The sequence below is a fragment of the Urocampus carinirostris genome, chromosome 8 (assembly GCF_059441175.1).
Source record: "Urocampus carinirostris isolate Australia breed hairy pipefish chromosome 8, RoL_Ucar_1.0, whole genome shotgun sequence".
Lineage (NCBI taxonomy): Eukaryota > Metazoa > Chordata > Actinopteri > Syngnathiformes > Syngnathidae > Urocampus > Urocampus carinirostris.
The window spans coordinates 41,617,859-41,645,003 of NC_142356.1; the positions used below are offsets into that span (position 1 = coordinate 41,617,859).

General features: G+C 36.8%; 1 protein-coding gene across 7 annotated transcripts in view; it reads right to left on the bottom strand.

Moving 5' to 3' along the window:
• camk2d2 (calcium/calmodulin-dependent protein kinase (CaM kinase) II delta 2) overlaps nt 1-27,145 on the bottom strand; it is an 84,855-nt gene that overhangs the window by 39,786 nt on the left and 17,924 nt on the right. For all 7 annotated transcript variants that reach the window (XM_088342727.1, XM_088342724.1, XM_088342725.1 and 4 more), the window contains exons 3-6: nt 7,475-7,534; nt 4,348-4,402; nt 3,020-3,085; nt 638-710 (exon numbers count right to left, since the gene is read on the bottom strand). In XM_088342727.1, coding sequence (XP_088198853.1) covers nt 638-710; nt 3,020-3,085; nt 4,348-4,402; nt 7,475-7,534 — 254 coding nt within the window. The remainder of the gene's footprint in view (nt 1-637; nt 711-3,019; nt 3,086-4,347; nt 4,403-7,474; nt 7,535-27,145) is intronic.

Genomic DNA, 27,145 nt, shown 5'->3' on the forward strand with positions numbered 1-27,145 from the left:
AACCGCTGAATTTGTGACATTGTTTTTTAATCATCACGGAGACCTGGATCAACTTGAGGTTACCCGATACCAGCATGCAGCTAGACAGCCGCTCTCTAAATCAGCTCTCCAATGTCATTGTTCTTTTGTGTAATGACAATAAACCATTCATTCAACTGCAATTCTGTATTGTGTTTTATTACAGTTTTATACTCTCAGTTGATAAGGACATCATCTTGGGGTAAGTTTGACCCTTTTGGGATTTTATGATGGGGCGACGCTACCTTGCAGATTTTCACTTTTCGCGGGAGGTTCCGGCCCACATTTACTGTGATAACCAAGGAATTACTGTAAAGATATATAACATTGAATGATTAAATAAAAAAGAAAAAAAATCTTTTTTTTTTTAATGTTTGCTTTTTAATCTCCATGATAGCGCCGTTAAAATCATGACTATTTTCAAAGCACAATAGTTGTTCTAATCTCATTAACTTGTGCAGGAGTGACTCAGTAGTAGAGGTCAGCTATCAGAACAGAAAATGTCACACTCTACCCTCTTACTGTTCCTCCGCCCCACCGTCTCTTCGAAAATACAACCGTTAAAAAAGGTGGAGACAGTAACTGAGGACGAAAGGGGAGCTGTGAAGGACATACAAACCTTCAAATCCCTGTGGACGATCCCATTAACGTGGCAGTGATGGACACTCTCCAAAATCTGCTGGATGCAGTGGCTGAGGGCAGTAGGAGAACAAATCAGCATACATATAGTCACGTTACGTAATAATACAGTATGTGTATAGCGAGGACTCAAAGAAGCAAGGAAAGCAATTCATCACGTCTGCTTCCATCCGACTTTTATGTACGATGTGGTAGGCAAGACTGTTGTTATCCCATCCTCTCCCACCCCGCGTCTCCGGAGAAATAGCTGGTACCGACAGGTAGGCAGTGTATGATTTATACCGTGGGCTATATCCCGTTAATCACTTTTATAAATAGCTCTCGGAGATGCCCCCAACACACTTTGCAGACAACCGCACACAAAGGCCCTGCCAGACTGCGCTTGTTTTCACACCTTACCTGTAGGTCTGCAACGGTTAATCAACGTTGTCGACAAAAATCTATAACAGAAATAGTCATCGATAGATTCTGTGCGTCAACTTTTGGGAATAACGCTGTAATAAATAACCCCGGTAACGGGGTCATCTAATTCATTTTTCCGCTGTGACAACGCTGTTACCAATATTGACGTTCAGAAGCAGTGTGTTACTTTGGCTGCAGAACACCAACGGAGGAGTGTTCCCTAAACGTAATGCCGTTTGTAGTGGTGCGATTTTCCGCTCTTCTCAGAGTTGTTTATGTCATATCTTTTTTGGATCATGTTTTTTTATATTTTTTTTGGTTTGAACAAATTTATTGACACTAATAACAGAAAACAATCATGACAATCTCAACAGCAATTAAGCACATTCACAATATTATATTTCAATATGACGTTTTTAACAGCAAACACAATGTGAGGTTTGAACAACCCTTCTCGAAAATCTTAATGGCATTCAAGCATATTCACAATTTCATTATATAACATCTTTGTTAGTGTCAATAGATCCGTCCAGGCCCATTCAAAATAGCGACTACGATAAAGTTAGGTAGCGATTACAAATATGATGCGCACTGTTTGTAACGAAGTTGGTATAACACTTTTACAGACGGTCAAAAGCACTGCGTTACTTTAAATAAATTGAGAAACGGTGTATTAACGTGGACAGGTGTTTAATTGCGTCTGACACGCAAGTAAACCAAATCATACAATTGTAAACATTAGGGGACACACTGTGCATGCTCAGTAACAATGTGGCATTATGGGTATTAAGCCTATAACATCATTGAGAGAGAAGTATTGGATAGTTACTTAATATTGTTGACTTTTGGTGTGAACAAAATATTTGAAACACAGGTGCCTATTCTTACTTGACCAGTGCATTAGGTTGTGAGTTTGATTTCCAGTAAAGCATGTAATTTACACTGCAGTGTTAAACGCATTTTATATTGTTGAACTAAGCTTGCGAATTGAAAACTGGACACTCCTGTTTTAGAGCCAGAATGACAACCTCTTGTTATGGTAACACCTAATCATTCCGCCTTCCACTTTAGCATGCTTTTTATTCTCTCACTCACAAACACACGTTAATTTACAAACTAATGTAATAAGAGCTAATATATCAGTCTCCACCTGAACCCCCCCTCCCCTCTCTCTCTTTCTCTCAGTAAGGATGTCATCTGTAGGGACCCTTGGGGGCTTTTATGAAGGGGCATGGCTACTTTACGGATTTTCTCGTTTCGTGTGTTGTCCTGCCCCCCCATAAAGCGCGATAACCGATGCAATACTGTACTTGCAAAGTTTGCAAAACAGCCCTTGTTTGAAAATTTAAAGAGAAAAGTCATATAGTTGAACGAAACAGAGTCGGACTCATTCAAGTAACTTTTAAGCAAATGAAGACATACATTGTACATTTTGATGCGTATATTTCGCTATAATTAAGAGCTTGAGCGTTATGCCGGTTATACCTGACAAATGTATTTGAAATTAAATGCATTAATACCAAAGAACAAACATCAGATGTTAAAACAGTTGGATTTCAAACTGTTGAGACCTATTAAGTCCTTTTTGTTACAGAATTTGCAGTTGACCCCTGAATGTACTTCGCAAAATGCACACAATATTTGTTTTATTTACTGTTCTACTGCTGCTAATGATGCTACTAATGTTTACGGCGATAAAAAAAATGTTTATCTGATTTTATTCTCTTTTATTCTTGTCTTTGCCTAAAAATGGAAATTATGGATGTATGTCTATACTTACAAACTGTGCCTAGTTGGGTTTAGATTTTGAAAAACGTGTGGTATGCAGTAAGTTCAATACAAGATTTATTTTGCATTGTACCAATTTTTGTACCAAATTAATTTTTGTCAGATTTTTTGAATCGTTTCAAGAGTCGGTGACTCGTGAACAGTTAAAATATGCTTTAGTTGCAGCCCTTACCTAGCATCAGCCTCGCTGTAATACTCTCGGGCCACAATGTCCTCAAATAGCTCTCCTCCAGTCACGCTGTTGGACATAGAACAAACGCAAATATTTTTTATTACGTCATGATGTCGTAACATCACAATGACCTTGTTTTCACCTATCAAATACATTAACCGACATTGAAGATAATCATGCAAAAAAATTGTAATAGCACTTCTTCGACAGTGTGTTGCAGTAGCTTGCTCTCAGAGTGATAGAGTGAAATAAAGATAAATAATACATTCCTTATATGAAAATAAAAAAAAAATAATAAGAGATGAATAAAACTACAAATATTAGAGTACATTTTGATGAATAAAACTAAAATAAGTACAATCAAATAAAAAAATGTGTACATTTATAAAAAGGTACTATATTTTTATTTTATTTTACCAACAGCATTTTTTTAAATGATATCAATCATAAAACAGTTAAAAATATGTAAAATTATGTACTTTAAAAAATGACTATAATAGTAATTTTACATTGTAACAATACTTTAATTAAATATCCAAATCAAATTAAGTCAATTCTTAAAAAAAATAATTATTTACAATTACTTTCCTTTTTTACTTAAAATAAGAATACAAAAAAAGATACATGATATGAAAAAAACAAAACAAATACAAATATAAATCATTACATAAATCTTGAATCATCAGAGCGCATTTTAATTATTAAAATAAAATAAGAACACTTATAAAATAAAATACATTTATCAAATTAAAATAAATACATATATAAAAATATTATTCAAAATGAAAGGAAAGTAGTAAAGATCATTTAAAGTATTATTCTTATTAAAATAATTTATAATTTTACTAAAATAATTGTAATGAAGATATTTTATGATCATCATCCATGTTTTAATCATACTAAGAAAGGAAATGAGCAAAAACCTTTAAAAAATGTTTTTCAATTATAATTTATGTAAAACTTTTTGAAAAATAAATCTCATTAAAATATGTTTTATTATCATCGTTATGTGTTTAATGGTATAAGAATTAATTTAAAAAGCATTTTTAAAACACATTTTTCTTATTTAACTCAAACTACATATAAATTGCTGAATAGAAAATATGTTTGTGCGTTAAGAATGTTAATAAAATCTATTTGTTTTTATATGTTTTGTACTGATCTCCTCTTATGTTGTTGAAACTTTTTTCATGAGTTATATAATTGCGTGATTCAAACAACTTGCAAAGAAAAATATTTTCTTGAAAACACACTAAAACAAAATTTTAAAATAAAAAGATTTTAAATTAAAAAATTCCTGTTAGTGCATAACAAATTGTGTGACTTACAGATCAAACACCAAATAGTGGAAGCCCTCCTCTGATATGCTGTCATGAAGGCGCACTGCCGAAATGGAGAAATCAAAGAAGTGTGACGCAAACATGGAAACACATCAATCTAAAAAACGTTTCTGTCCTCTCTAATTATAGCAAAGTAAACAACTCGTGTGAAAAAATCAGGGTAGTCAAAATGAATGTTTTATAAGGACTAAGTGAGTACAGAATACGTTACCTCGTTATGTATTAATGGAGATCAAAGGCAACAAAAAAATGTAAGATTTTTTTATGTAAGATAAAGGTGTTTAAGTTTTCAAATGTACGATATGCACGTTTGTATAACATAAGTATCCGTGTTCTCAGTTTTATATTTTCTCTAAATTGCATCTTTTCAGTTTTGGATTATTTCAAAGACATTTCCGCCCCAAAATGTGTCTTACCACCAAGAGTTCAAGTTACATGTGTTTTTTTCCTTTTTAATAATGCATTTGTTGGCTTGTGCAGCTTATACTCCAGAGAGACATATAGTCCGGAAAATATGACAATATCACCTTGCATCCCCACCTCAGAACAGATTCAGATTGTATTTAATTTCTATAAAGGCAGAGAGCATATGATGGTAGAGGTTTCATGAAAGAAATGAAAGTGTCTTGCTTTTTATGATGACTATATTTTGCAGAACCACAAATATATTTGCGATTAACATATGTGATTTTTAATCTTGCGATTGCATTTATCAAAACATTTGATTTTTTAGATCTTGAGTAAATGCCGAATATATTTGTTTTTAAGACAAATCTCCCCTAATATAGGTGTTGTGTAAAAATGACAGTAATGTGTGGCTTACATTTTCAGTTGCAGGAAGTTCTTCATTAAAAGTTATCCCTGGGAGACGCTACCATTAATTTTTTGCATGGCTCTCAATAAATGTCCAAAATTGATATATAATCCTTGCACTGATACACATTTTATAGTGCCCTGTTGAGGTGTAGCATGCAACTGTCCCAATACAAAAAAAAATGCCAGCTGCAGTTAATTACGGGGCATTAAGCAATGAAATGGCAGAGCAAAGCCACCAGAGATAAGTGTTGGTGTCATTTTTAAGCAGACTTGTTTAGAAAAAAATTATTTACGAGCACTTCACCCAAAAATTCAAGCACTTTACATTCTTTGAAAGTAGGGCTACAGCAATGGATAAAATTGATTAAAATCGATTATTAAAAGCGTTGGGAATTAATTACGCCATCGATTTGAATTTATGAGCCACTAAGCACGTTAATTCAATGCAAATAAGTGCTTTGAATTTCTTTGCGAAATTGAAGATTATAGTATTACTGTAGTCCGGCAGAGGGTGCCTTCAGACCATTTTTTTATTTATTTTTTTATAAAAGTGACTTGCAATCTTTTTTAATCCTTTATTCATTGGACTTTGCATCATGACAAACACATTTGGCATGGCACTAAACAACAAAAAGTTGCAGAAATACAGAGAAAAATCTGAAAGTAATAGATAGATAGATAGATAGATAGATAGATAGATAGATAGATAGATAGATAGATAGATAGATAGATAGATAGATAGATAGATAGATAGATAGATAGATAGATAGATAGATAGATAGATAGATAGATAGATAGATAGATAGATAGATAGATAGATAGATAGATAGATAGATAGATAGATAGATAGATAGATAGATAGATAGATAGATAGATAGATACTTTATTCATGCCCGAAGGGAAATTCACATTTCCAGCAGCATCCCTGAGCTGAGAACAATACAATAATAAAGCAAAAAAAATACAATATACAAATACCAGTGTGACGTGCAAATGCCCACTGTAGCGTGTTATATAAAATATCTAAATAGTGCTACAGGGAATACATATTGCAATAAAATTCGGTAATATGCAATGTAGGGGGTGTGGTTTAATGTGGGCTTTAACTCTGCCGGGTAGAGTTAGAGAGTCTCATGGCATGAGGAAGAAAAGATCTCTTCAGTCTGTCCGTAGTACAAAACAGTGACAGCAGTCTGTCGCCAAAACTGCTCTTCTGTCTGGAGATAATGCTGTGTAGTGGATGCGATGGATTGTCCATGATTGACCGCAGCTTTTCCAGTGCCCGTCTCTCAGCTACTGTTGTCAGGCTGTCCAGCTCTGTGCCCACAACAGAGCTCGCTTTCCTAGCCAGTTTATTGAGACGAGAGGCACCCTTCTTCTTGATGCTGCCTCCCCAACACGCTGTCGCATAGAAGAGGGCGCTTGCCACAACTGTCTCATAGAATATTTTCAGGAGCTTTTTGCAGATTTTGAAGGAGGCCAGCCTTCCGAAGAAGTAAAGTCGGCTTTGCCCTTTCCTACATAGAGCTTCTGTGTTGGCAGTCCAGTCTAAAGAGTCCAGTCCTGTTTGTTGTCCAGCTGCACACCCAGGTATTTGTAGTAAATTTGTATTTATAATAAAAAAAAAAAAACAAATAAAGTAAAAACGAAAACAATAATGGTGACATATTAAGCTTAATACAATTGCTCAGCGAATTATATATCATGTGCACATTAGGAATGTTGAGACTATTCAAAGGTTTACCCCAAAAAACAAATCTGATGACATTTTTGAAAGTGGGCATACATTTTTTTAAATGTTTTAAATGAAATGTACCGCTCTTTCTTAATTTTTGTTTTGTATAATAAGTCCAAATGTAATATGATCTTTAGATAAGGTGGTAGGAAAAGCTAATACATATTTGCAGGCTTTTGAATTCATCTGTATGCATTTTTGTTTATTGTTAAGTTACCTGACAAGCACTTGGATTTTATTGTTGTTTAATATTTTAGAATATTCTATTGTTTTATACACTATTTTTCTATTCGTCCAAAACTTCCATATAGAAATTAAAAATGTGTTTTTTAAGAATCCAAATTGTGGATTATTCAAAAAAATAATTGACTGATTCATTGATTATTAAAACAACCACTAGATGGCTACTTGCAATTCACCTTAAAATTCAAGAATTCTCAAGGATTTCGAGCACCCGTGTGAACCCTGCACAATGATTTTTTTTATTTTTTTTTTGCTATTCACGATAACCAAGAACAGGAATCATGGCAAGTGGTATTTCGAGAAACAACTACTGCAGCTCACCGATGTTTGGGTGCTTGAGCAAACGGCAGATCCTCGCCTCTCTTTCCAGCTTCTGATGATCTGAAAACACAGAGAAGTTATTTTTAGCACCGTGATTGGCTGGCTGAATCATCTGACGCGGCGTCGGATGCATTTTTGTCTCCTAGCGAGCTTGGGCCAGGCTCGGGCGCCTCTTGTCTTATCATAAGTGAAGTGTTGGGAGAAATAATGTGACCTGACATGTTTTTGGGAGAGTAAATTGGACAGACATCCCGGCAGCGTGAATGTCAACCTTCAATAGCACAGTTCAAAATCTGCTCAGCAACAAGTTCATCCATTGATTTGTATCATTATTATCCAGGTGTTGGTAACCCAAAATGTTAAACGTAACATATACATATATACTACATTGCAAAACATTAGGAAAGTTTGCATCATGTTTTTTCTCCTCCAGAAACCATATATTTTTCCTATATCAAACATTTTTGAAAGAGTAACATGGGGGCCACCAGGGAGTGCCAAAAAAATGTATGCGCTGGTTGCGGACCCCCGATTTAAATAGATGAATTATTTAAATATAGATATCCAAAACGCAAAGTCCTTTACTGGACAAAGACCTTTTGAGTCAGAGGTAATATCTTAAGCTTGAGCCTAACCCAGGCCGGGTCAGCCCTAAAATATAAATCATTATACTGGGTCAGGCTTCTTCCTTCTGCAATTTTTTTTTAAAATAATCTTACGAATAATAAAGAAATAGTACAACAGAAATACTACAAAACAAAACTACAGTAATACAAAAAAAAATATTATACTGTAGATAGACTACGAAATTCTACTATGAAAATGCTACATTAATACTATGGAAATATTACAAAAATACTACTAAATACACGATAGCAGAAATATTAAAGAAAAACAACCACAGTAATACTAAAAATTTATATGTCAAGTTTAGTGCTTAAAACGGAGACCCAATTGATTATTTGGACTGATTGTGGACGTTTTAAAACCAATTTGATGAATTTAATATATTTAAAAATAAATATAAAGACATATAACATGTAGATGTATGCATGTATATTTACTCATAAGTAAACATAAGAAAGGTATCCAGTATTGGCCCCTTGCAAAATATTTTAACCCAATGCGGACCCCGACTCCAAATAGTTGCCCGCCCCTGTTTTAGAGCATCAATAGAAGTGGTGAGTTGATGTACTTTGCAGAAAGACAAAATGTGCTGATTCCCATTTGGAGGAAAGGTTTGAAGGCGGCAAGGTTAAAACGAATGATGAAGGACGGTATCGAGGCGACCCAATTCACAGCTTTGCCTCGGGACGCAAGGAGCCAAAATAAAAAAGGAGAGCACAGGGTACTACTTTTTTTTCTAAAATAAAATAGGGCGCCTATTTTTTGCCCCCATCTTCTCTCCTTCCTTTACCCTTGATATATATATATATATATATATATATATATATATATATATATATATATATATATATATATATATATATATATATATATATATATATATTTTACATTAGTTCTGCAGATTTCTTGGCATCATTAGGTTGTTGCCAGAGCAGAATGAAAACATTTAAGAATTCTGCTTATTTAAAGTAGAGCAGGGCGTCAGGGTGAAATATATTTATTATGTGGAGTAGGGAAGCTGAGACGGCAGTTCAGAAAAGTTCTCAAAACGCAATTTCATCGATTTTCATATCACGACTCGACAAGGAAGGCGATTGTGTTGACAAATATGGGAGTTTGCATGGACACTATTCCCTTGATTTTTACTGTTAATATGTTCCATAACCAACTGTATTAAAGCAGTGTCAATTTTGGAAAAATGTGTATTTATTTTACGCCGTGGAATCCCCACTTAAGACTGCACTATGTTTGTCCTGCATCCTTCCCCGACATTGTGCCGTGTATCACTGGCATTAGCTCATACCAGACAACAAACAGTGCCATCCAGTGGTCAAATATTACACATTGGGGCTTTAAATGAATTCCCCGAAGTACGAACAATATACAATGATACCACGGTTCTTGAACAACTCTATGTTCGAACGGATCGGTATTTGACAAAAAAAATTGAGTAGTTTCTGTTTCAATATTTGAAATAAAAATTAGGAACTCGAACGCAAACAAACACAAAACATAGCCGAACACAGAGAAATGAGAATATTTTGAGAATGCATTGTGATTTTGTGCATTTCATTGCATGTTTTGACTATGATAAAGGGTCGCAAGAAAGCATTTTTTACATTTTGAAAATTCCTATCACCATTTGTAAAAACCTTCAAATTTACTCTCTTGAGAAACATTTATAGGTGGCCAAAAAGATACCTGTTGCAATTCAAATAGCACAGAAAAATTGACCACCAGAGTGTGCTGTAATTGAAGAAAAAACGTCAACCTAACCTTTTTACAACAATGATTTAAACCATGTTAATGCTGGGTGACTTCCACAGTAATTACATGTTTTATTTCACTCATTAAAAGAAACAAAAAAGGACAAAAATAAGTAAACACTTCTGCCATCGGTCCCCATTAAAACATCAAAATAAACAAATTACTTTAATCAAGAAAAAAAACATGTTTTGGTCTACAAATCATCATCAAACATATGTTTTTAAAAAATTTGGGTTTTATGTGAATAAAGAAATACATGTGTGTCATTTTCAATTTTCAATAATTTTCAAAGTTTGGGAAAAAATGTTAGGTATTTTATTAAAACATTGAAATCATTTTTCTGTGTACAGTCCTTTTACATTAATACATTATTTTACAATATAAGCACCTTAGATGCAGCTTCTGATTCAGATATACTTTATTGTCATTCTAGTACACGTGTATACAGAACGAAATGTCGATACATCTGACCCGCACAGTTTCCTTGAATGTACAGATATAAATAAAATGTTGTATTGAGTTGGAGTATTGAAGTACTAATAATATACTAAATAATTATGGCCATGTATAGTATTATACAGTAGTGCAAAGAGTGCAAGAGTAGCAGCTAACCAGATGTGCAAAACGGGCAGTCAGGTAAACAAGTCACTGTACAGTAACAATAACACTGTAGTACGATAGTGCAGAGGAGAACAGATGTGCAAAGGAGTGGCTTGGTATAAAGAACTCCTAGTAGTGCAAGAAAACAAAACAAACAAACAGATGTACAGATAAGCAGCAGTGTAGACTTACTATGTGCGTGATTCACCATTTAACAGTCTAATGGCCAGGGGGACAAAACTATACCATGCAATATATACTTTTTTACTCGCTGCCCCCCTCTTCTGTAGCAGGTTAGCTCCTTCAAGATGCGTGTGCAAGTACATACATTTAATAGACACACGCAAATATTTTTTTCTTTTTGAATCTTTCAGGGGTTTGGGTTGGTATTTGGACTTTTCTTGAAAAGGGCCATTTATTACTTTCATCATTTTTTATGTTACACTAATAAATATTTTTTTCTTAAAAACCTGGGGACGAGCATTAAGTCACTCTCAAGCACTCCCTCTGTCCTCTGACTTAATGTGTTCCATTCATCATCTGCACCGCATATCGCGGAGGTGCTGGAGCCCATCCAAGCCATCTTCGGGCAGAGGGCAGGAGACACCCTGAACTGACAATTCACTCGCTCATTCACACCGAGGGACAATTTAGACCGGCTGGGATAGATAGCTGGGATGGGCTCCGGCACCCCCGCGACCGTACTGAGGATAAGCGGTGCAGATAATGGATGAATAACGTGTTCCAACTCAAAAATTTTTGCTGAAAGACAAAAGCAGATCTGCACGGTGGAAAATAGAGCATAAACACTCTTTAAACTAATTTGGATATTATCATCACATACTCGATAGAGAAAATATATAAATATTAACTCGTTAAAGGACACCTAAACAACGCAAACCACCTTTAAAAATAAAATAAGGCCAAAATTGCACACAAAATACCCTGTAGGTTAAAGAAGCTGTACATGTGTTTCATTGCCTTATGTTTTTGTTTTTATTGTTATGTTTTTTTTGTGTGTGTGCCTGTGTGTGTGTTTTTTTGCTTCACAATAGTCTTATGGAAAACGTGACCTACTTTCAGTTTTACTGTTCAGAACATTATAAATAATACGTTTGCGTTGTGGCATCAGCTTTTAAGAGAAGCGAAGGCAGGCTGCTGGCGACAAGGGCCACTCGGTCAGCGCATCAGTGCATGATTAGTGGAACCCTTTAAGCAAGGTCACTTGCTTATCCCTCCATCTCAGCCTCAAGTCTTCCGACTCAACTTAATGACACTAAATCCCCTTTGTATTGCGCCCATTCATTGTCATTAATATCCTGGCTGAGTGAAAAACTTCCAGCTGACAGGAGGCGGGGCCCAGTCATGCGAAAACACACAAAAAAACATGGTTCCAGAGCTGTCTATTATTGAAAAATAATATTTATGGTTCACGAATCCCCTAAATGAGAATGTCGTAGGAGCACCACTTCCAGTGGTGTGTCTTTAGCAACTACAGCCTGACAGCGCCAATCCTTTCCAAGCTGTTTTTTGGTGGTCTGGGGGTTTGGTCCAACTGATAGTACTTATCTTCACAGTTAACAGTATCAGGAGAAGCCTGATCTGACTCAGATAAAGCACTTTTTTATCATCTGGTTGCTGTTGTTTCTCTGTGTAAGGCATCATCCCGCTCCATCCGTTTTCATGTGGGGTAGCAAACCCATTCCCAAAAAACTGCTTAAAATTCCTGAAGTGCAGTTATTTCTGATTTCGATGAAAAAAATACCCCAATTTCCACTTGTCCTGAAAGTGGCGGCACACATAGTCCTTTATTTAATTACAGTCGCCATGTCAGAAATGGGAACGGTGACCAAATGGCTACTGCCACCATCTGGTGAAACGGTGTTTTTTTTTTTTGCTACATATTTATTCTATACTTAGGTCAACGTTATTGGAAGCAATCTTCCCTCTAAGCTGCGTGTGTGCGCAATTGCGCACTGCCCAGAGCTTTTCTGCGCACAAGGAAATCTAGCTAGCTCACAAAAATCAGGGCTCGAAATTGCTAATTAAGAAGCGAATTAAGTCAAAGTTACAGTGCATGCAGGTAAAAATAGTCGGGTTCCCCTGACGCTGTGTTATAAATGCAGTATTTTGAAGTTAATGTCGAAGTAGAACGCAGTTGAGTAAATTTAGTAGAGTTTTTCAAGAAGCGGCTTCTTCGGGTCCTAGACGGCTCTTCAGGTTGTTTTTGCTTCTTTAATCCCAAAATGACCAAATATTATGTAAAATTATGCACAAAATGACTTAAAGAAATGGGGGGAATGGAACAAAAAAGAAAAAAATGCCAAAAAGAAAAAGTAGTGAAACGCTGACCAAAAGGAAGAGAAGAAAAAGAAGGAAAATTTCAGGGAAAAAACTGAAAAAAAGAAAAGAAAGAAACAAATGAAAAAAAGTAAATAGAGAACAAAAAGAAAAAAGTAACAGCTAGGAAAAATAAACACAATGAGGTTTTTTTAAGGAATTTTAAGGAAAAGTAAAAAAAAAAACAGGGAAAAAGAAGAAAAAGTTTGTGTTGCATTCAAATAATTTCCAATTATATCAAGTCAATCTTGTTGCCAACATTGTACTTCCCCTAAAAAAATGTAATTAAATACAGTTGTGTATCGTGCAACCGACTCAATAAGCCCTGTCTTAGTATTACTATTATTTTTAATATAAGTATTTATTTTATAATTTTTTGTCTTTATTTAGGTATCATTTTAGGATGTAATTTTTTATGTTAGTCTTATGCGACAAAAGATACCAGGAAAAAAAAAGGAAATCTTGTGAAAGAATTGTAAAATTGACTTTAGTAACTCCTCACAAATCTTTGAAAGGAACAACTACAAAACCCAAAAATCACTGTACTGCAGAAGTGCGGTCATGTGAAATCGGCCTACCTTTCGAAGGTGATTGCGTCTCAAAAGAACAACCCCAAAGCCCTTTTTGACACTGTAGCATCGCTTACAAGGCAACAGACTATCGCAGATAGTTCGACACACTCTGCTCAGGACTTAATGGTCTTCTTTACTAAGAAGATTCAATGCATACAGGAAGAAATTGCTAAAGAAATTATTAATACCACACATATTAAAGGACTGAAATTTACAGATGCACGACAGGGTGGCTGCCTTGGGAAAATGGCCGGTTTTAGTGAACTGTCACTTGATGATCTCAAACAGGTGGTAAATGCGGCCAAACCGACAACTTGCCAGTTCCACCCGCTCCCAGGTTCACTTATTAAAAGTCTTTTTGGCGTCCTTGGACCTTCAGTTCTAAATATTATAAACATATCACTCTCCTCAGGTGTAGTTCCAGCAGCTTTTAAGTCCGCCGTTATTAAACCCACACTGAAACGACCCAACCTTGATCCAGAAATATTAAGTAACCAGACCTGTGTCAAACCTACCTTTCCTCTCTAAAGTACTCGAAAAAGTAGTGGCACAGCAGCTGAATGCTTTCATATCCGAGAATAACCTTTTTGAATCCATGCAATCAGGATTCAGGGCTAACCACTCTACTGAGACAGTTCTGATCAAGGTAACAAATGATCTCCTAATGTCAATGGATTCTGGCGCTTCATCACTTTTGCTGCTGCTGGATCTTAGTGCTGCTTTTGACACAGTGCACCACAATATCCTACTAGAACGGTTGGAAAAATGGATTGGTCTCTCAGGAACCGTCCTCTCGTGGTTCAGATCCTACCTCTCAGATAGGACGCACTGTGTTAAATATGGTGAAATGACATCTGAGCCCTTTAATGTTACCTGCGGTGTTCCGCAGGGTTCAGTGCTTGGCCCCCTTCTTTTCAACATTTACATGCTTCCATTAGGTGACATTATTCGCAAGTACAATATCAGCTTCCACTGCTACGCAGACGACACTCAACTCTATCTTCCGTTGGAGGAATCTTCCACACTAAACTGTGGAAATTTGGAGGCCTGCCTCACTGAGATAAAAGAGTGGATGTCACTCAATTTCTTGCGTCTTAACTCTGAAAAGACCGAAATGTTAGTCATTGGTCCATCTAAATGCCGTGACTTATTCTCAAAAACTGCTGTGAACATTGACAAATGTCACATCACACAGAGTGACTCAGTTAAAAATTTAGGTGTCATATTTGACCCTGATCTAACCTTAGAGATGCATGTAAAGAAAATTACTAGAACCGCTTTCTTCCATCTTCGTAACATTGCCAAAATCCGTTCAATACTGTCTCAGTCTGATGCGGAAACTATAATTCATGCATTTGTTACCTCCCGTCTCGATTACTGTAATGCACTACTCTCCGGTCTCCCGAAGTCCAGAATCAAGTCTCTTCAGCTAGTACAAAAAACCGCAGCGAGGCTTTTAACTAGGACAAAAAAGTACGATCACATAACACCGATTTTGGCTAACTTGCACTGGCTCCCAGTTAGCCAAAGATGTGACTTCAAGGTTCTCTTAGTATTGTACAAAATCATACATGGTCTTCCTCCCTCTTATCTTTCAGATCTGATCTGCCCCTATGTCCCGGTCCGAAGCCTACGATCTGAGAGTGCCGGTCTTCTGGTGATCCCGAGAGCAAAGAAGTGTTCTGCTGGTTCGAGAGCGTTCTCCATCCGGGCACCGGTGCTGTGGAATGCTCTTCCCCCTGAGATCCGATCTGCAACCTCAGTGGAAATGTTTAAATCTAAACTTAAAACTCACTTCTACTCCATTGCATATGAATAATAACCTACTCTTCTTGTCGGCTGAAAAATAGTCTGTGTAACATAGTGTACTAATCTGTGAAGCCCTTAGAGACTTATTGTGATTATGGGCTATACAAATAAAAATGACTTGACTTGACTTGACTTGACTTAAAAACAAAAGACGTTTGTAGGCCGAACATTCTTTGCAATAGTACATTAGGCAATTCATTTTGCATTGCCGGAAACTCAGCAAAATGTCAAGTTTTGGACATGTTTGATAATGATTTAGTTGCCACACTTTGGATTGCTGTTGCTCACTGTTGTTTCAAGCGCTGCTCACCGACTTTGTGTGAACGCTCAGACCCGTGGAAGATTAGAGGGAACATTGATTGGCAGGGCACATATTATTAAATAATGGAAGACGCCGCGGGCCAGTGAAAATTTGATCACGGGCAATATATGGCCCACGGGCCGGATTTTGGACATACATAGTTTAAGAAAACTGTGAACCATGAATAGTATGGATTATGGTAATTGTTTCTGTTGGGTTTTGTTTCGTAGCCAGAAACGCCTTTGAACGTCATCATATCTGGCGTTGGACAAAAGCTCGAAATATTCCGCAACTCTCTGAGTTTCGGTTTTGATCCAGCCTCTGGACTGGCCTTCTAAATAATTTGAACAGCACAATTAGTAAAGCCAGTTTTTATATCTCATTTGTGCCGGGAATGTTCTGCAAATAAAATCATCGAAAGAACGGCACACCATCTCAAGCCTTTATTTTCATAACATACTTTTCTCGCTTTGAGGAATAAACGAACATGCGGAAGAAGAAAAAGGCGATTTTTCTTCTTCAGACAACACACGTCACTGTAAATGCATAAAAAGTACATTCTTAAAACTCCCTTTATCTATTCTGCTATATTCTACCTTCCCTTTTTTTCGTGCTTTCACTTGTCCACAGGTGGTTAACCCACCCCCACCCCAGCCTGTTGGACATCTGTTGTCTAGCAACTCCACGACCAATCAGAACTGGCAAGCCTTTCCTGTTTCTCTCTGCAGTGGAACCGGCCTTGCATGCAAATTGCCAACACTGAGAGTTTATGCAAAACTGTCAAACTCAACGCAGGTATGGACAGAGAAAGTCATAGTTCATAAAAATCTTACATTTATGCTCACAACAACGATACACAATGTAAATTAACAATATTCTGAAAAAAAATAGTACTGGCTCATGTGAATAAAATCTTCGATGTGACATTAACACGGTTCAATGTGAGCAAATTAGTTCTCTAATATCAGGATTTTCTGCAGTCTTAAGAGCCTGAGTCAAATGATTATCTTAATATATTCTTATATAACAGGGAAATTTGTATATTTCTCAATGTTGGCATAACAATAGCCTCAATGCATGTTAGGTGCACTGCAATCAGTGTGCATAATGTCACTTTCCCGCTTGCGAGTGAGTAGCAGCCAACTGCAGCTGACTGGCTGAGAGGCAATGTACAACTTGTACTAGTTGCAAGCCAATTGGAAGGATGGAGCACTTACTCATTCACACCTGAGGACAATTTGGACAACCTGAGAATAGGGACAACCTGACATGCATGTTTTTGGAATGTGGGAGGAAACCCACGCAAGCACAGGGAAAACATGCAAACTACACACAGGAAGGTTTGATCTCATAACCTCAGAACTGTGCCGCACACGCGCTAACCACTGCCCTGCCGTGCTGCCCTCTATACAAATATATGTATTGTATATATACTGTCTATACTGTATATATCTAAATATAGATATTAGATATACACACATATATATATATATATATATATATATATATATATATATATATATATATATATATATATATATATATATATATATATATATATATATATATACCGTTCCGATCTAATTTAATTAAGAGTGTAAACTAAAACGATGCCATGTCCTAACTGCGGCACCCCCTGCCTGCCATGGGCTAAATAATCGTCCTCCATATGGTCGCATCATCGCCCTGCAGAATACAGCGCTTCTAATGAAACCCTGAGGGACAATGAAAAGCTGTCACTCTCCCCTCTCCTTCCCAATGGAGCAAGAATTATGAGACTGATTAGTCTCTCATTTTCACTTCGGAGGGAGAAACCGAACGGGGCTGGTGTCAAAAGATAAAGCTGTCTCTGGAGAACTCCTCTGATGTACTGTATATCATGTGCATCATTCACGTATGTGCACCAACGTACAAAGAAACAATAACCATGAGATGATGCAAAAAAATATCAGTGGGACCTGGAGATGACAAAAGTGAAACAAAAGTTTTGGGATTTTTTGTTTTTGTTTTGTTTTTGTTTTTTTCATATCCTGGTACAATTTTGATTAAGTAAAATAATAAAAAATTAGACATAAAATAAAACAGTATTAAAAATGATTAAAAACATAAAACGTAAATAACTGAATAAAATTGAAATTTAAATGTTAAATAAAAAGATGTATTAAAAAGATAAATGAAAGAATAACTGAATACTAAAATCTATCTATCAGTACTACCGTCTGAAAATTAACGAAAATTGGGTTCAGCCGTTTTGGAGCATATAAGTCACATAAGATATAGATAGATAATAATTGAAAAGAAAATATTTTTTTAAATCAATTTAAATATAAATACATACATTAAAAAAAAACATAAAAAATAAAAATAAATAGAAATTAATTAATTTATTAATTATAAATACAATAAAAGTGCAAATACAGAATACATAATCACAAAAAATTACATCCTAAAATAATACCTAAATAAAGACAAAAAATTATAAAATAAATACTTATATTAAAAATAATAGTAATACTAAGACAGACAATCCTCTTGCTCATTCACACCTAGGGACAATTTGACCGGCCAATTAACCTGACATGTTTTTGGAATGTGGGAGGAAACCCACGCAAGCACGGGGAGAACATGCAAACTCCACACAGGAAGTTCAATCTCATGACCTCAGAACTGTGCCTGAGGTCCACTGCGCCGCCATCCTGCCCACAGTAAAAACCGATCCTGTAAATTGTTTTGGGTTTTCGTTTTTTTGTTTTGTTGCTGCTAAATGTTTTGCATGGAACTGTGAAAATATACGCCTCGCGACTACTGGGAAGTCTTGGTTGCTGCTAAATGTTACTGCACTTCTTTTCATCGCACTGTTGTTATGATGCACTATTTTATTTATTTCATAAATATTGCACTATTATGCCAGGCTGTACATTTTTGCCCTGAGAGTCGTTTATCTTTTTTTTCTCTTTAAAGTCTTCATTACATGTTTACAGGCCATGTCTAATCTCGTTGCATACAATGTTTCACAATGTTGATATCAAATGACTACAAGGACAATTTAATTCCATTCAATCAATAAAAAAATGAGTCATTATCTATATCATCAGACATTGACGGTGCACCCAAGTTTTAGCCCATGGTAATTGCTAGGCCATTTATCATTTTCCCTCTACAGGACCGGCTGCAGGCGAGGTGACCCGGCTATTCACCGCATCATCATATCTATGTCCTCAGTCTATTAATACTTGATCACTCTGGACTGTTGTGAATGCCACCACTCCTAAACACCCGGCGAGTGACTGGAGATCTTTCAACTATGGCACCACGTGAGATAAGGGGGAAGAGGAAAAGGACATTAGAGGGGAGGACATTCTGATGTGGTTAAGGGCAAAGGTTTGATTAATATTCTGAATTTGACGTGTGGTTTGTCCAGGGCACAGGCGTCAAACATGTGGCCCGCGGGCCTGGGACAATGCTGGGAGAAGCGCAAGAGAAAAATGAGCTGCACTTTGAAATATGTCCACTTGATGTCCCCGAAGCCAGGCACTTGCAAGGAAACTGAAGCTGTATTTCTCTCTTTCTCTTTCTCTCCCTTGCCCTACCTGTCTCTTTCCCTCACTCTTTTCCTTTCTTTCTCTTTTTTCTTTCCTTCTCTTTCTCCTAAAGATCTTCTGTATTTCTCTCTCACTCTCTTTCCCCTCTTTCTCTATTTTTTTCTATTTCTCACTTTATCTTGATCTTTCTTTCTCTCTTTTTTCTCTTTCTTACCCTCTCTCTATTTTTTCACTTTCTCTCTTTCTTTTTTCTTACTTTCTCTCTCTTTATTTCTCTCTCTCTTTGTTTTCTTCTCACATTCTTTTTCTCTCTCCATCTCTTATTTTGCCCCCAGCTTATATGAGTTTGGCACCCATTGTCTAAGGCTGCAACGATTAGTCGATGCTGGCGCCAAAATTCGATATATAAATAGTCGACGATTAATATTATTGTCGGCTATTTATGCCAGACAAGTTTTTCCTACATGAAAAAAATCTCTGCTGAGAGTTGCTCATGCGCAATAGTGTCCGTCTCGAGCGCAAACAAACAGAAATGGCAGCCTCAAAATCAAGTAGGAGTACCAAAATTTGCAAGAGGCCTGACACGATAAGGTTGAAATGATCAATAAAGGCCTTGAGTGTGAAAATAACATGTGAAGTGATATACCCCGTAATAATGTGTCAATAATTTCACAGATAAGTCTTACGGAAGTATGAGTTGCACACCCAGCCAAACTATGAAAAAAAACTGCAACTTAAAAACACTGTACTTGCAAAGTTTGCAAAACAGACCTTGCATATCATGGCAGTAGCTCGGTGACACACGAACGTTTAAAGACCACGTAGGACAGTTGAACAAAACAGAGTCTGACTCGCCTCTGCAAGATTTAAGTAACATTCAAGCCAATACTGTTTCGATGACACTCATTGTACATTTTGTACGCATATATTTTTCTGTAACATAAGATAGGAGAGCTTGAGTAGTATGCCAGACTGTGCCTGACAAACTCATTTGAAATTAAATACATGCAGTCCAAAGCACAAACTTAAGTTGTTAAAACATTTAAAACTACAAACGTCAGTTGTTAAAACGTTAAAAACAACAAACGTCAGTTGCTGAAATGTTAAAAACGACAAACGTAATTTGTTAGAACGTTAAAAACAACAAACTGTTTGATTTTGTAACAGACTTTGCAATTGACCATTACATTTACTTCACCACTGTGCCTAGATTGGTTTAGGATTGTTTATTTATTTTTTGTACAAATACACAAAACGTTTAATGTATTTTTCCTTGCATCCATTTTTCTTGTGTTTATTATCATTTCCACAAAATTAAATCAACTTCATGCATAATTTAAGAGAAAAAAAATCAATAAACATCCAATTATTCAACTAATCATTTCAATTTTCGGTATAGTGAAATAGTAGTTAATTGCAGTCTTGGTCAGGCGTTTAAATAGAGATTATGAGAGTTTTGCCATGGCAAACCATAAATACCACTGGCTTTGTTTCAAGGTTCTGCGCTTTTAAACCACAGCAATAAATACCAATGGTCAGCCAATAAATCACATGCTTCAGTATGCTAGGTAACATTAGCACTGAAGCTACCAAATTGAGATGTGCCCCAGCTCGCTGATATAATATAACACCCAAGCAGTGGCTATCCAGTTTCCAAGGACTCGTATTTTTTTTTCTGAGCAAGTGGACTACCACTTTTTTTTTCCTTTTACACTAGTGTGCTCTTAGAAGTTGTCCGGTGTGCCGCAGGAAAGTGTCCAAGTTCATCTCATTAATGGCGTCAAATTAAATAATTCTCTCAGAAACCAAGCCGCTGTCAACTATCCAAATGGTATTACAGTTATAAGAAAAACAATTGAAACACTAGCTCAGAATAAGCTAGTTCTAGATGTAGCAGAAGATAACGCTAGTTTTGAGCATAGAATATGAAGCTAGCTTTAGACTTGTAGAAGAAGATGCTGCTTTTTGGAGATGAAGAATACATTATTTGTTGGCATAGAAAAAAATTCTACTTTCCAGCATAGAATGTAAAATTGTCATGCTATTTCGCAAGGTAGAGGAAGACGGCTCTAAGTTTCTGAACATGAAATGGAAACGCTAGCTTTATGCAAAAATGAAGACGATGCAATTTTTCAGCCAAGGAGAAGTGGGTTTAAGAAATAGAAGAAAGCAACCCTTGTCTTGGGCATAGAAGAAGCTAGCATTATAAGTAGAAGGAGATAATGATAGATTTTGGCAAAGAAGAAGATGATATCTTTTTTTGGCATAGATCAAAATTATACTTCAGTTATAGAATACAACACTGATGCACTAGCTTGCCAAGAAGATGCTAGTTTTTGGAGTAGAAGACAACGCTAGCCTTTTGAACAGAGGATGGAAACGATAACTTACTGCAAAGAAGAGGAAGCAATGCTTCTTTTCAGTATTGAAGAAAAATGTAGTTTTAGACATATGATGAGATAATGGGAGTTTTGGGTGGAGAAGATTTTAGTTTTTGCCATGGAAATAAATGCTAGTTTCCAGCATATAAAGCAAAACTAGTATTGAGCGTCTGACACTGGTTTTTGGTGAAGAAGAAGATACCACCATTGGTGTGTGAATACATTGTAAAGCAATTTAGGAGATCTTCAGTGACTTAAAAAACGCTCTTATAAAACAATTCAAATTATCATTTACCTCATGTGCAGCCCCTTCTCAAGGTTTCTTAATTTTCTTTTGCAGACGTTTTGAGATTTTCAATGCCCTCATGTAGGTTTTAGATCAGGGGGTGGTGTAATAATAGTCTGTAGTCTTCACAGCACCTTGAGACTTCTGGTTATTAAGGGCTATCCAAATAAATATGACTTATTTTGACTTGACTACTTTTTGGTGAAGAAAAAAATATTAATTTCTACCATTTATGACAAGCTTGCTAGCTTACCAGGTAGGAGAAGACATTGCTAATTTTTGCCCTAGAACAGGGGTCGGGAACCTTTTTGACTCAAAGAGCCATAAAAGCAAAAAATATTAATTTTATTTTGGGAAAGAGCCATGCCATATATTATGAGACAAATTTACTAAATTGCTAAACCCGCGCCCCAGACAAAAGCTTAGTCTTCAGCACATTTATTTTTGATGATTTGATAAAAATTATGAAAAGAGAATAATGCCAGAGCCCCTGTCCCAAAATCAACAAACATACCACTTTAAACTTGTCTCTTTCTTGCAATTACACAAGATCGGTTAAACTCCTTTTGACCCTTTTTTTCATATATATTGGTTTCAAAACCAGATGCAAGCAGTTATTGTGTAAAAACGTCACAACATTCTGCAAATATGGAGCCTGATGAGCTCACTTTTGGCGCAGACAGCGTAGGGCGAGAGATGGGAGGGAGTGCTTGCACTTTTTGCATAGCTCCACCCATCCTTCCCACTCACCCAATCAAATGACTAAGTTCTCTTCCGGTGTTTTGGCGTATTTACAGTTCTGTGGATTCATCATAAGGTATCTGAACACTGAACACAGATTATATAGTGAACTTTTATATAAAGGATTCTTTAGCGTTGTACAACCAAAACGAGTTTTTTTTCCCCCCTTTTTTTGTGTGACACCTTGACTGTAAATTGTAGTGAAAAACGTGCCCTATATATACTGCAAAGTAATATGATGTTAATTAGCTTTGGATTGGCTTTGCGTGTATCAGAATAGGATAGACAACTCAAGTTTTAAGCAAGATGGAGAAATTTTGCATGCAATCAAATTTGTCTCTGAGCCACAGATACTCATAGAAAGAGCCATATATGGCTCGCGAGCCATAGGTTCCCGACCTCTGCCCTAGAAGAAGACAACGCCAACTTTCTGAACAGATGAAAACGCTTGCCCGGGGCTCTCGATCCACCTGTTGCTGTAGCTCTTTGGTGCTCCGTAGTAGCTCCCTGGTGCTTTTTGTTGTTTCCTGAGTCTATTAACCCATACTTTAGAGAACAAAAAAGCTAAATCAAGACACAGAGGACGATAACGCTAGTTTTGGCCGTACAAGAAGAAGCTAGTTTTAGACATAAAAGTTTATGCTAGTTTTTGCGTAGAAGAAGATGCTAGTTTTGCCAGTTACCAACATGCTTTTTTGGCATGATTGAAGCACAATGTAGCACAACACTAATGAACTTGTGTCTGTGAAACTGTTTTTTTTTTGTTTGTTTGTTTTGAAGCAGAAGCTACTATTACTCTTCAGGCCAGAGGTGGCAGTCACAAGTAAAATAAATAAATAAATGACAACCTCCAAAATGGATCTTTGGGACTATTTATAAATAATTTAAGTGACATTTATATGTTCATTTCAGTTTGCAATCTGCTTGAATACTGCGAATCTGTCAGGAGATTTTGACTTCTTCATGCAAATAAACACCCCAGAAAAGATCTCCTCGCAGTTGCAAGATTAAAATCCAGCTGGCCTGAAAAATAAGCACTGCACGAAACAAATCAAATCAACCTGGCTTCTATCGAAACATGACATTGCTGTTTGTGTGTATGCGTGCACTCGAGAGAGGAGAAAAATCAACATATATTTTTAGTTCCCAGTGAGTCATTTGAGCCCCCTGCGATCTCTCCCTACTCGCCCCTCCACTCCCGCCACCCATCCCTTCTGTCTCTCCTCATCTTCTTCCTTTTTCATTTCAAAGGCAGTTGCAGCGACAGATGACGATTCACATAGGATGACCAGATGGAGGGGAAGCACAAGAAGAGGGGGGCTACACTTGAGGTTGGGGTGTTACCAAATTCATATTGACAACATTAAAGTGATGCACTGAATGTTCCAATCATAAAATGTTCTGTCAAAAATAACCAAAAGTGCATGCTTTGTTTGAGCCAAATAAAAAAAAAAAACCTGATAACGGATGCCAGAAGTATGTGGTTAAGATGACGTTACGTCAAAAGTGAAGTGAGCCATTGGAAGCTGGCTTTCACTCGAGGGATTGTGCACAATGCAGCTGCTTATCGGAGAAGGACAACTTTGTCACAAACGGAGCTCTACCAATAATATATTTTCTCTAAAGTTCGTTTGTCCCTAATTTTTACTTTCTAAAATAACAGTTTGATATGAAGTAACATAAAAAGTAAAGTGTGACCTTCGAGCTGGCTTTAACTCGTGTGGTTGTGAACAAAGATGCTGTTAATTTTTAATGTTGCACCAGAGAAGGAGAACAACGTCTTAATAAGAGCACTGCCAAACTTTTACCACTATGATGTTTTTTCAGTCCGTGCATCCTTCGACTACCATGTTTTTGTTATCCGGTAGTCAGATTTTTGCTTATGTTGCTAACATTACATACTTTGATGGCGTCTCGTAAAAAGTGAAGCAAGCCGTGCGAAGCTGGCTTCACATAGGAGAGGTGCACAACGGGGGTGTTTCATTTTCAATTTGTAAAGAGAAGAAGAGTTTCAAATTGATAGGTCCGCCAAGTTTCATTATTTTTCCAAAGTTAATTTTGTCCCTCTGCTGCCAGGTTTTTGTAAGCCGCTACATGTATTTTAGCTAATGTTCATATGCTGGAATCACAGCGTGTGATAACAAAGTAAAGCTGACATAAGGTGCCAGAAGAATGAGGATTTGATGACATCACATAAAAAGTGAAGCGAGCCATTCAAAGCTGGCTTGAACTTGGGGGGTGTGCACAACGCAGCTACTCATTTTTTATGTTGCGCACAAAAAAAAGGAGACGGAGGATGCTGTCACAATGGGAGCCCTTACAGGCAGATTTTCTCCAAAGCTCACGCTTCTCTGTGGTTCCATGTTTTTGCTACCTGCTAGCTGAATATTGGATAGTTTAAATGCTAAAACCACACAGTTAAAAACTAAAGTTAAGCTGATACAAACAGATACTTTGTGTTTGATTGCTGTTATTTTATAACAATCATTATAACATTTTCAACAATTTTCTGATTTAATGTAAATTTCAATGGTCTGCATTTGTTTAGCGCTTTTCAAGTCAATGAAGACCTCCCAAAGCGCTTTACAATGTGCTCCACATGTTTCCCTTTTACACACTAAATAACCGATAGCAGGGTCAGCCATGCAAGGCAACTACCTGCTATCAGTGTCTTGCCCAAGGACACTTCAACATATAACACGAGGAGCCGGAAATCGAACATGCGACCTCTTGAATCCCAAGACGAGCACTCTACCTCCGGAGCTAATGCCGCCCCGACCATAAGATTTTTTTAAAAAATTTTTTTGCAAATACAATTTTTGATCAATCTAAGAGTTGATTAAATATTCATTTTGTGCAGCCAAAACGTAATTAAAATACAGAAAAAAAACCTGGATACAGCCTCTCACCTTAAGATCTTTTCATGTTACATACTGGAATAAGATGCTTCATCTGCCTCTTTTTATGGCATTTCCTCACCTATATGACATCAACAATTAATGATTGCCCTAAAACAGTGTTTCATGACGCGTAAATGTCATGGTGGTAATAGCTGAACTCCTTCCCCAAATGACTCTCTCTCTCTCTCTCTCTCTCTCTCTCTCTCTCTCTCTCTCTCTCTCTCTCTCTTTTGATCAGATCAGAATCTCGTGTGCTTTGTCTATCTATCTATCTACCTTAGTCAAATCCCTCAAGAGGGGTGGCCAACAGCAAGACAAACACATACATTAACAAAGAAAATAAAAGGGAAAGAAATAGCAAAAAACACACACAAACATTTTGGACCATGGCCAGCCCAAATGCCCAAACACCCAAACAAGGCCCCTCGGCACCCAAGTTGGTCATGCTTTTGTCCCTCCAGATGAAACGGGACACAAGAAAGCAGCCATGTCACTCAGGTCAGGGTGACACAACACACTCTTTTGTTCAACAGCAGGGCCCGACAGCTTTCACTGGTTTACCCCTGCCGCATCATACAGGTGCCCTGCCCATCCCATAGAACACTTCTAAACATCCCACTTTCTTTTTACAACACCTCTTCCATGTGCTTTGTAAATAATTAAAATTACCGTATTTTTGCATTGATGCTAAATGGAAAAGCAAAAACATGATAGCCGGAGAAACGAAGATTGCAATTATCAAGAAATACAAAGAAGGTGCATGCATCTTTACCCTCGCCAAAGAATATGGCTGTAACCAAGCGACGGTCAGGACAATAATAAAAAAAATAAGGCAATTAAAGCAACAAAGTCTTCTAGGACTTTGACATTTTTTGCAAATGGATGTTTTCCTTTGAGTCCACTGTCCCCTACCCCACTGACTCCACAGTACCAGCTCAAGTCATCTCACACCAAAGCTCAACAAAATGTAATTTCCCCCGCCTTCTCCTGCCCCTATGCATCCACCCACTAACTCCACTATACCAGCTGAAGTCAAATCACACCTAAGCTAAATAAAATTCAATTTTTCCTTAACACAAATATTTATCTATAATGCTCTTTAATCATATTTGTGTTCATTACATATATGTAATACTTATTACACACTATTTTCTTTTTTTGTGGTTTTATCTGGAGTACTGAAGTTTTGGAACGCATTAGCTAATCACTAGCCCCTGCCATACAAAAATTTTGTATGTTAGGGGATTAACTAATAACGTAACAAATTCATGTTGTATCCTGGGTGTCTACTGTGATAGATACTTTATATAGTGAACATTTTACAATGAGGAAAAATGAAATACAAATCAGCGTTATAGATTCACCGACAAATAGTCAAGAGATGAATCAAATATTTAAATAATTGCCTTACAGTACATGTAAATCCACACATTTTTTGGTGCATTTCACTCAACCTATGCCACACTAGGCCTTTCAATTCTTTATATTCACACAAAATGACAGAAGTGCTTGTGCAAGCACACACTTCAATACAGAGGTAACGGGTCAGGGGGGGTAGGCGGGTGTGCGGCCCTGTTCCTACCACAGAGTAAGGAATCAGCGATGAAACTCGAGAGCTTATCGCGGAAAGCGGGTAAGACCATATCTGACACGCCAGCATGCCAGCTATGCACACACAAATGGAGGCAAAAAAAAACCAGCCATACTCTGTGTACGCGCGTGTTAGGTGAATGCAAAGGCAATGAGGTATCCCTTTGCAGTTATTTTTAAATCTTTCCCAGCATGCACGCGGCAGATAGCTGATC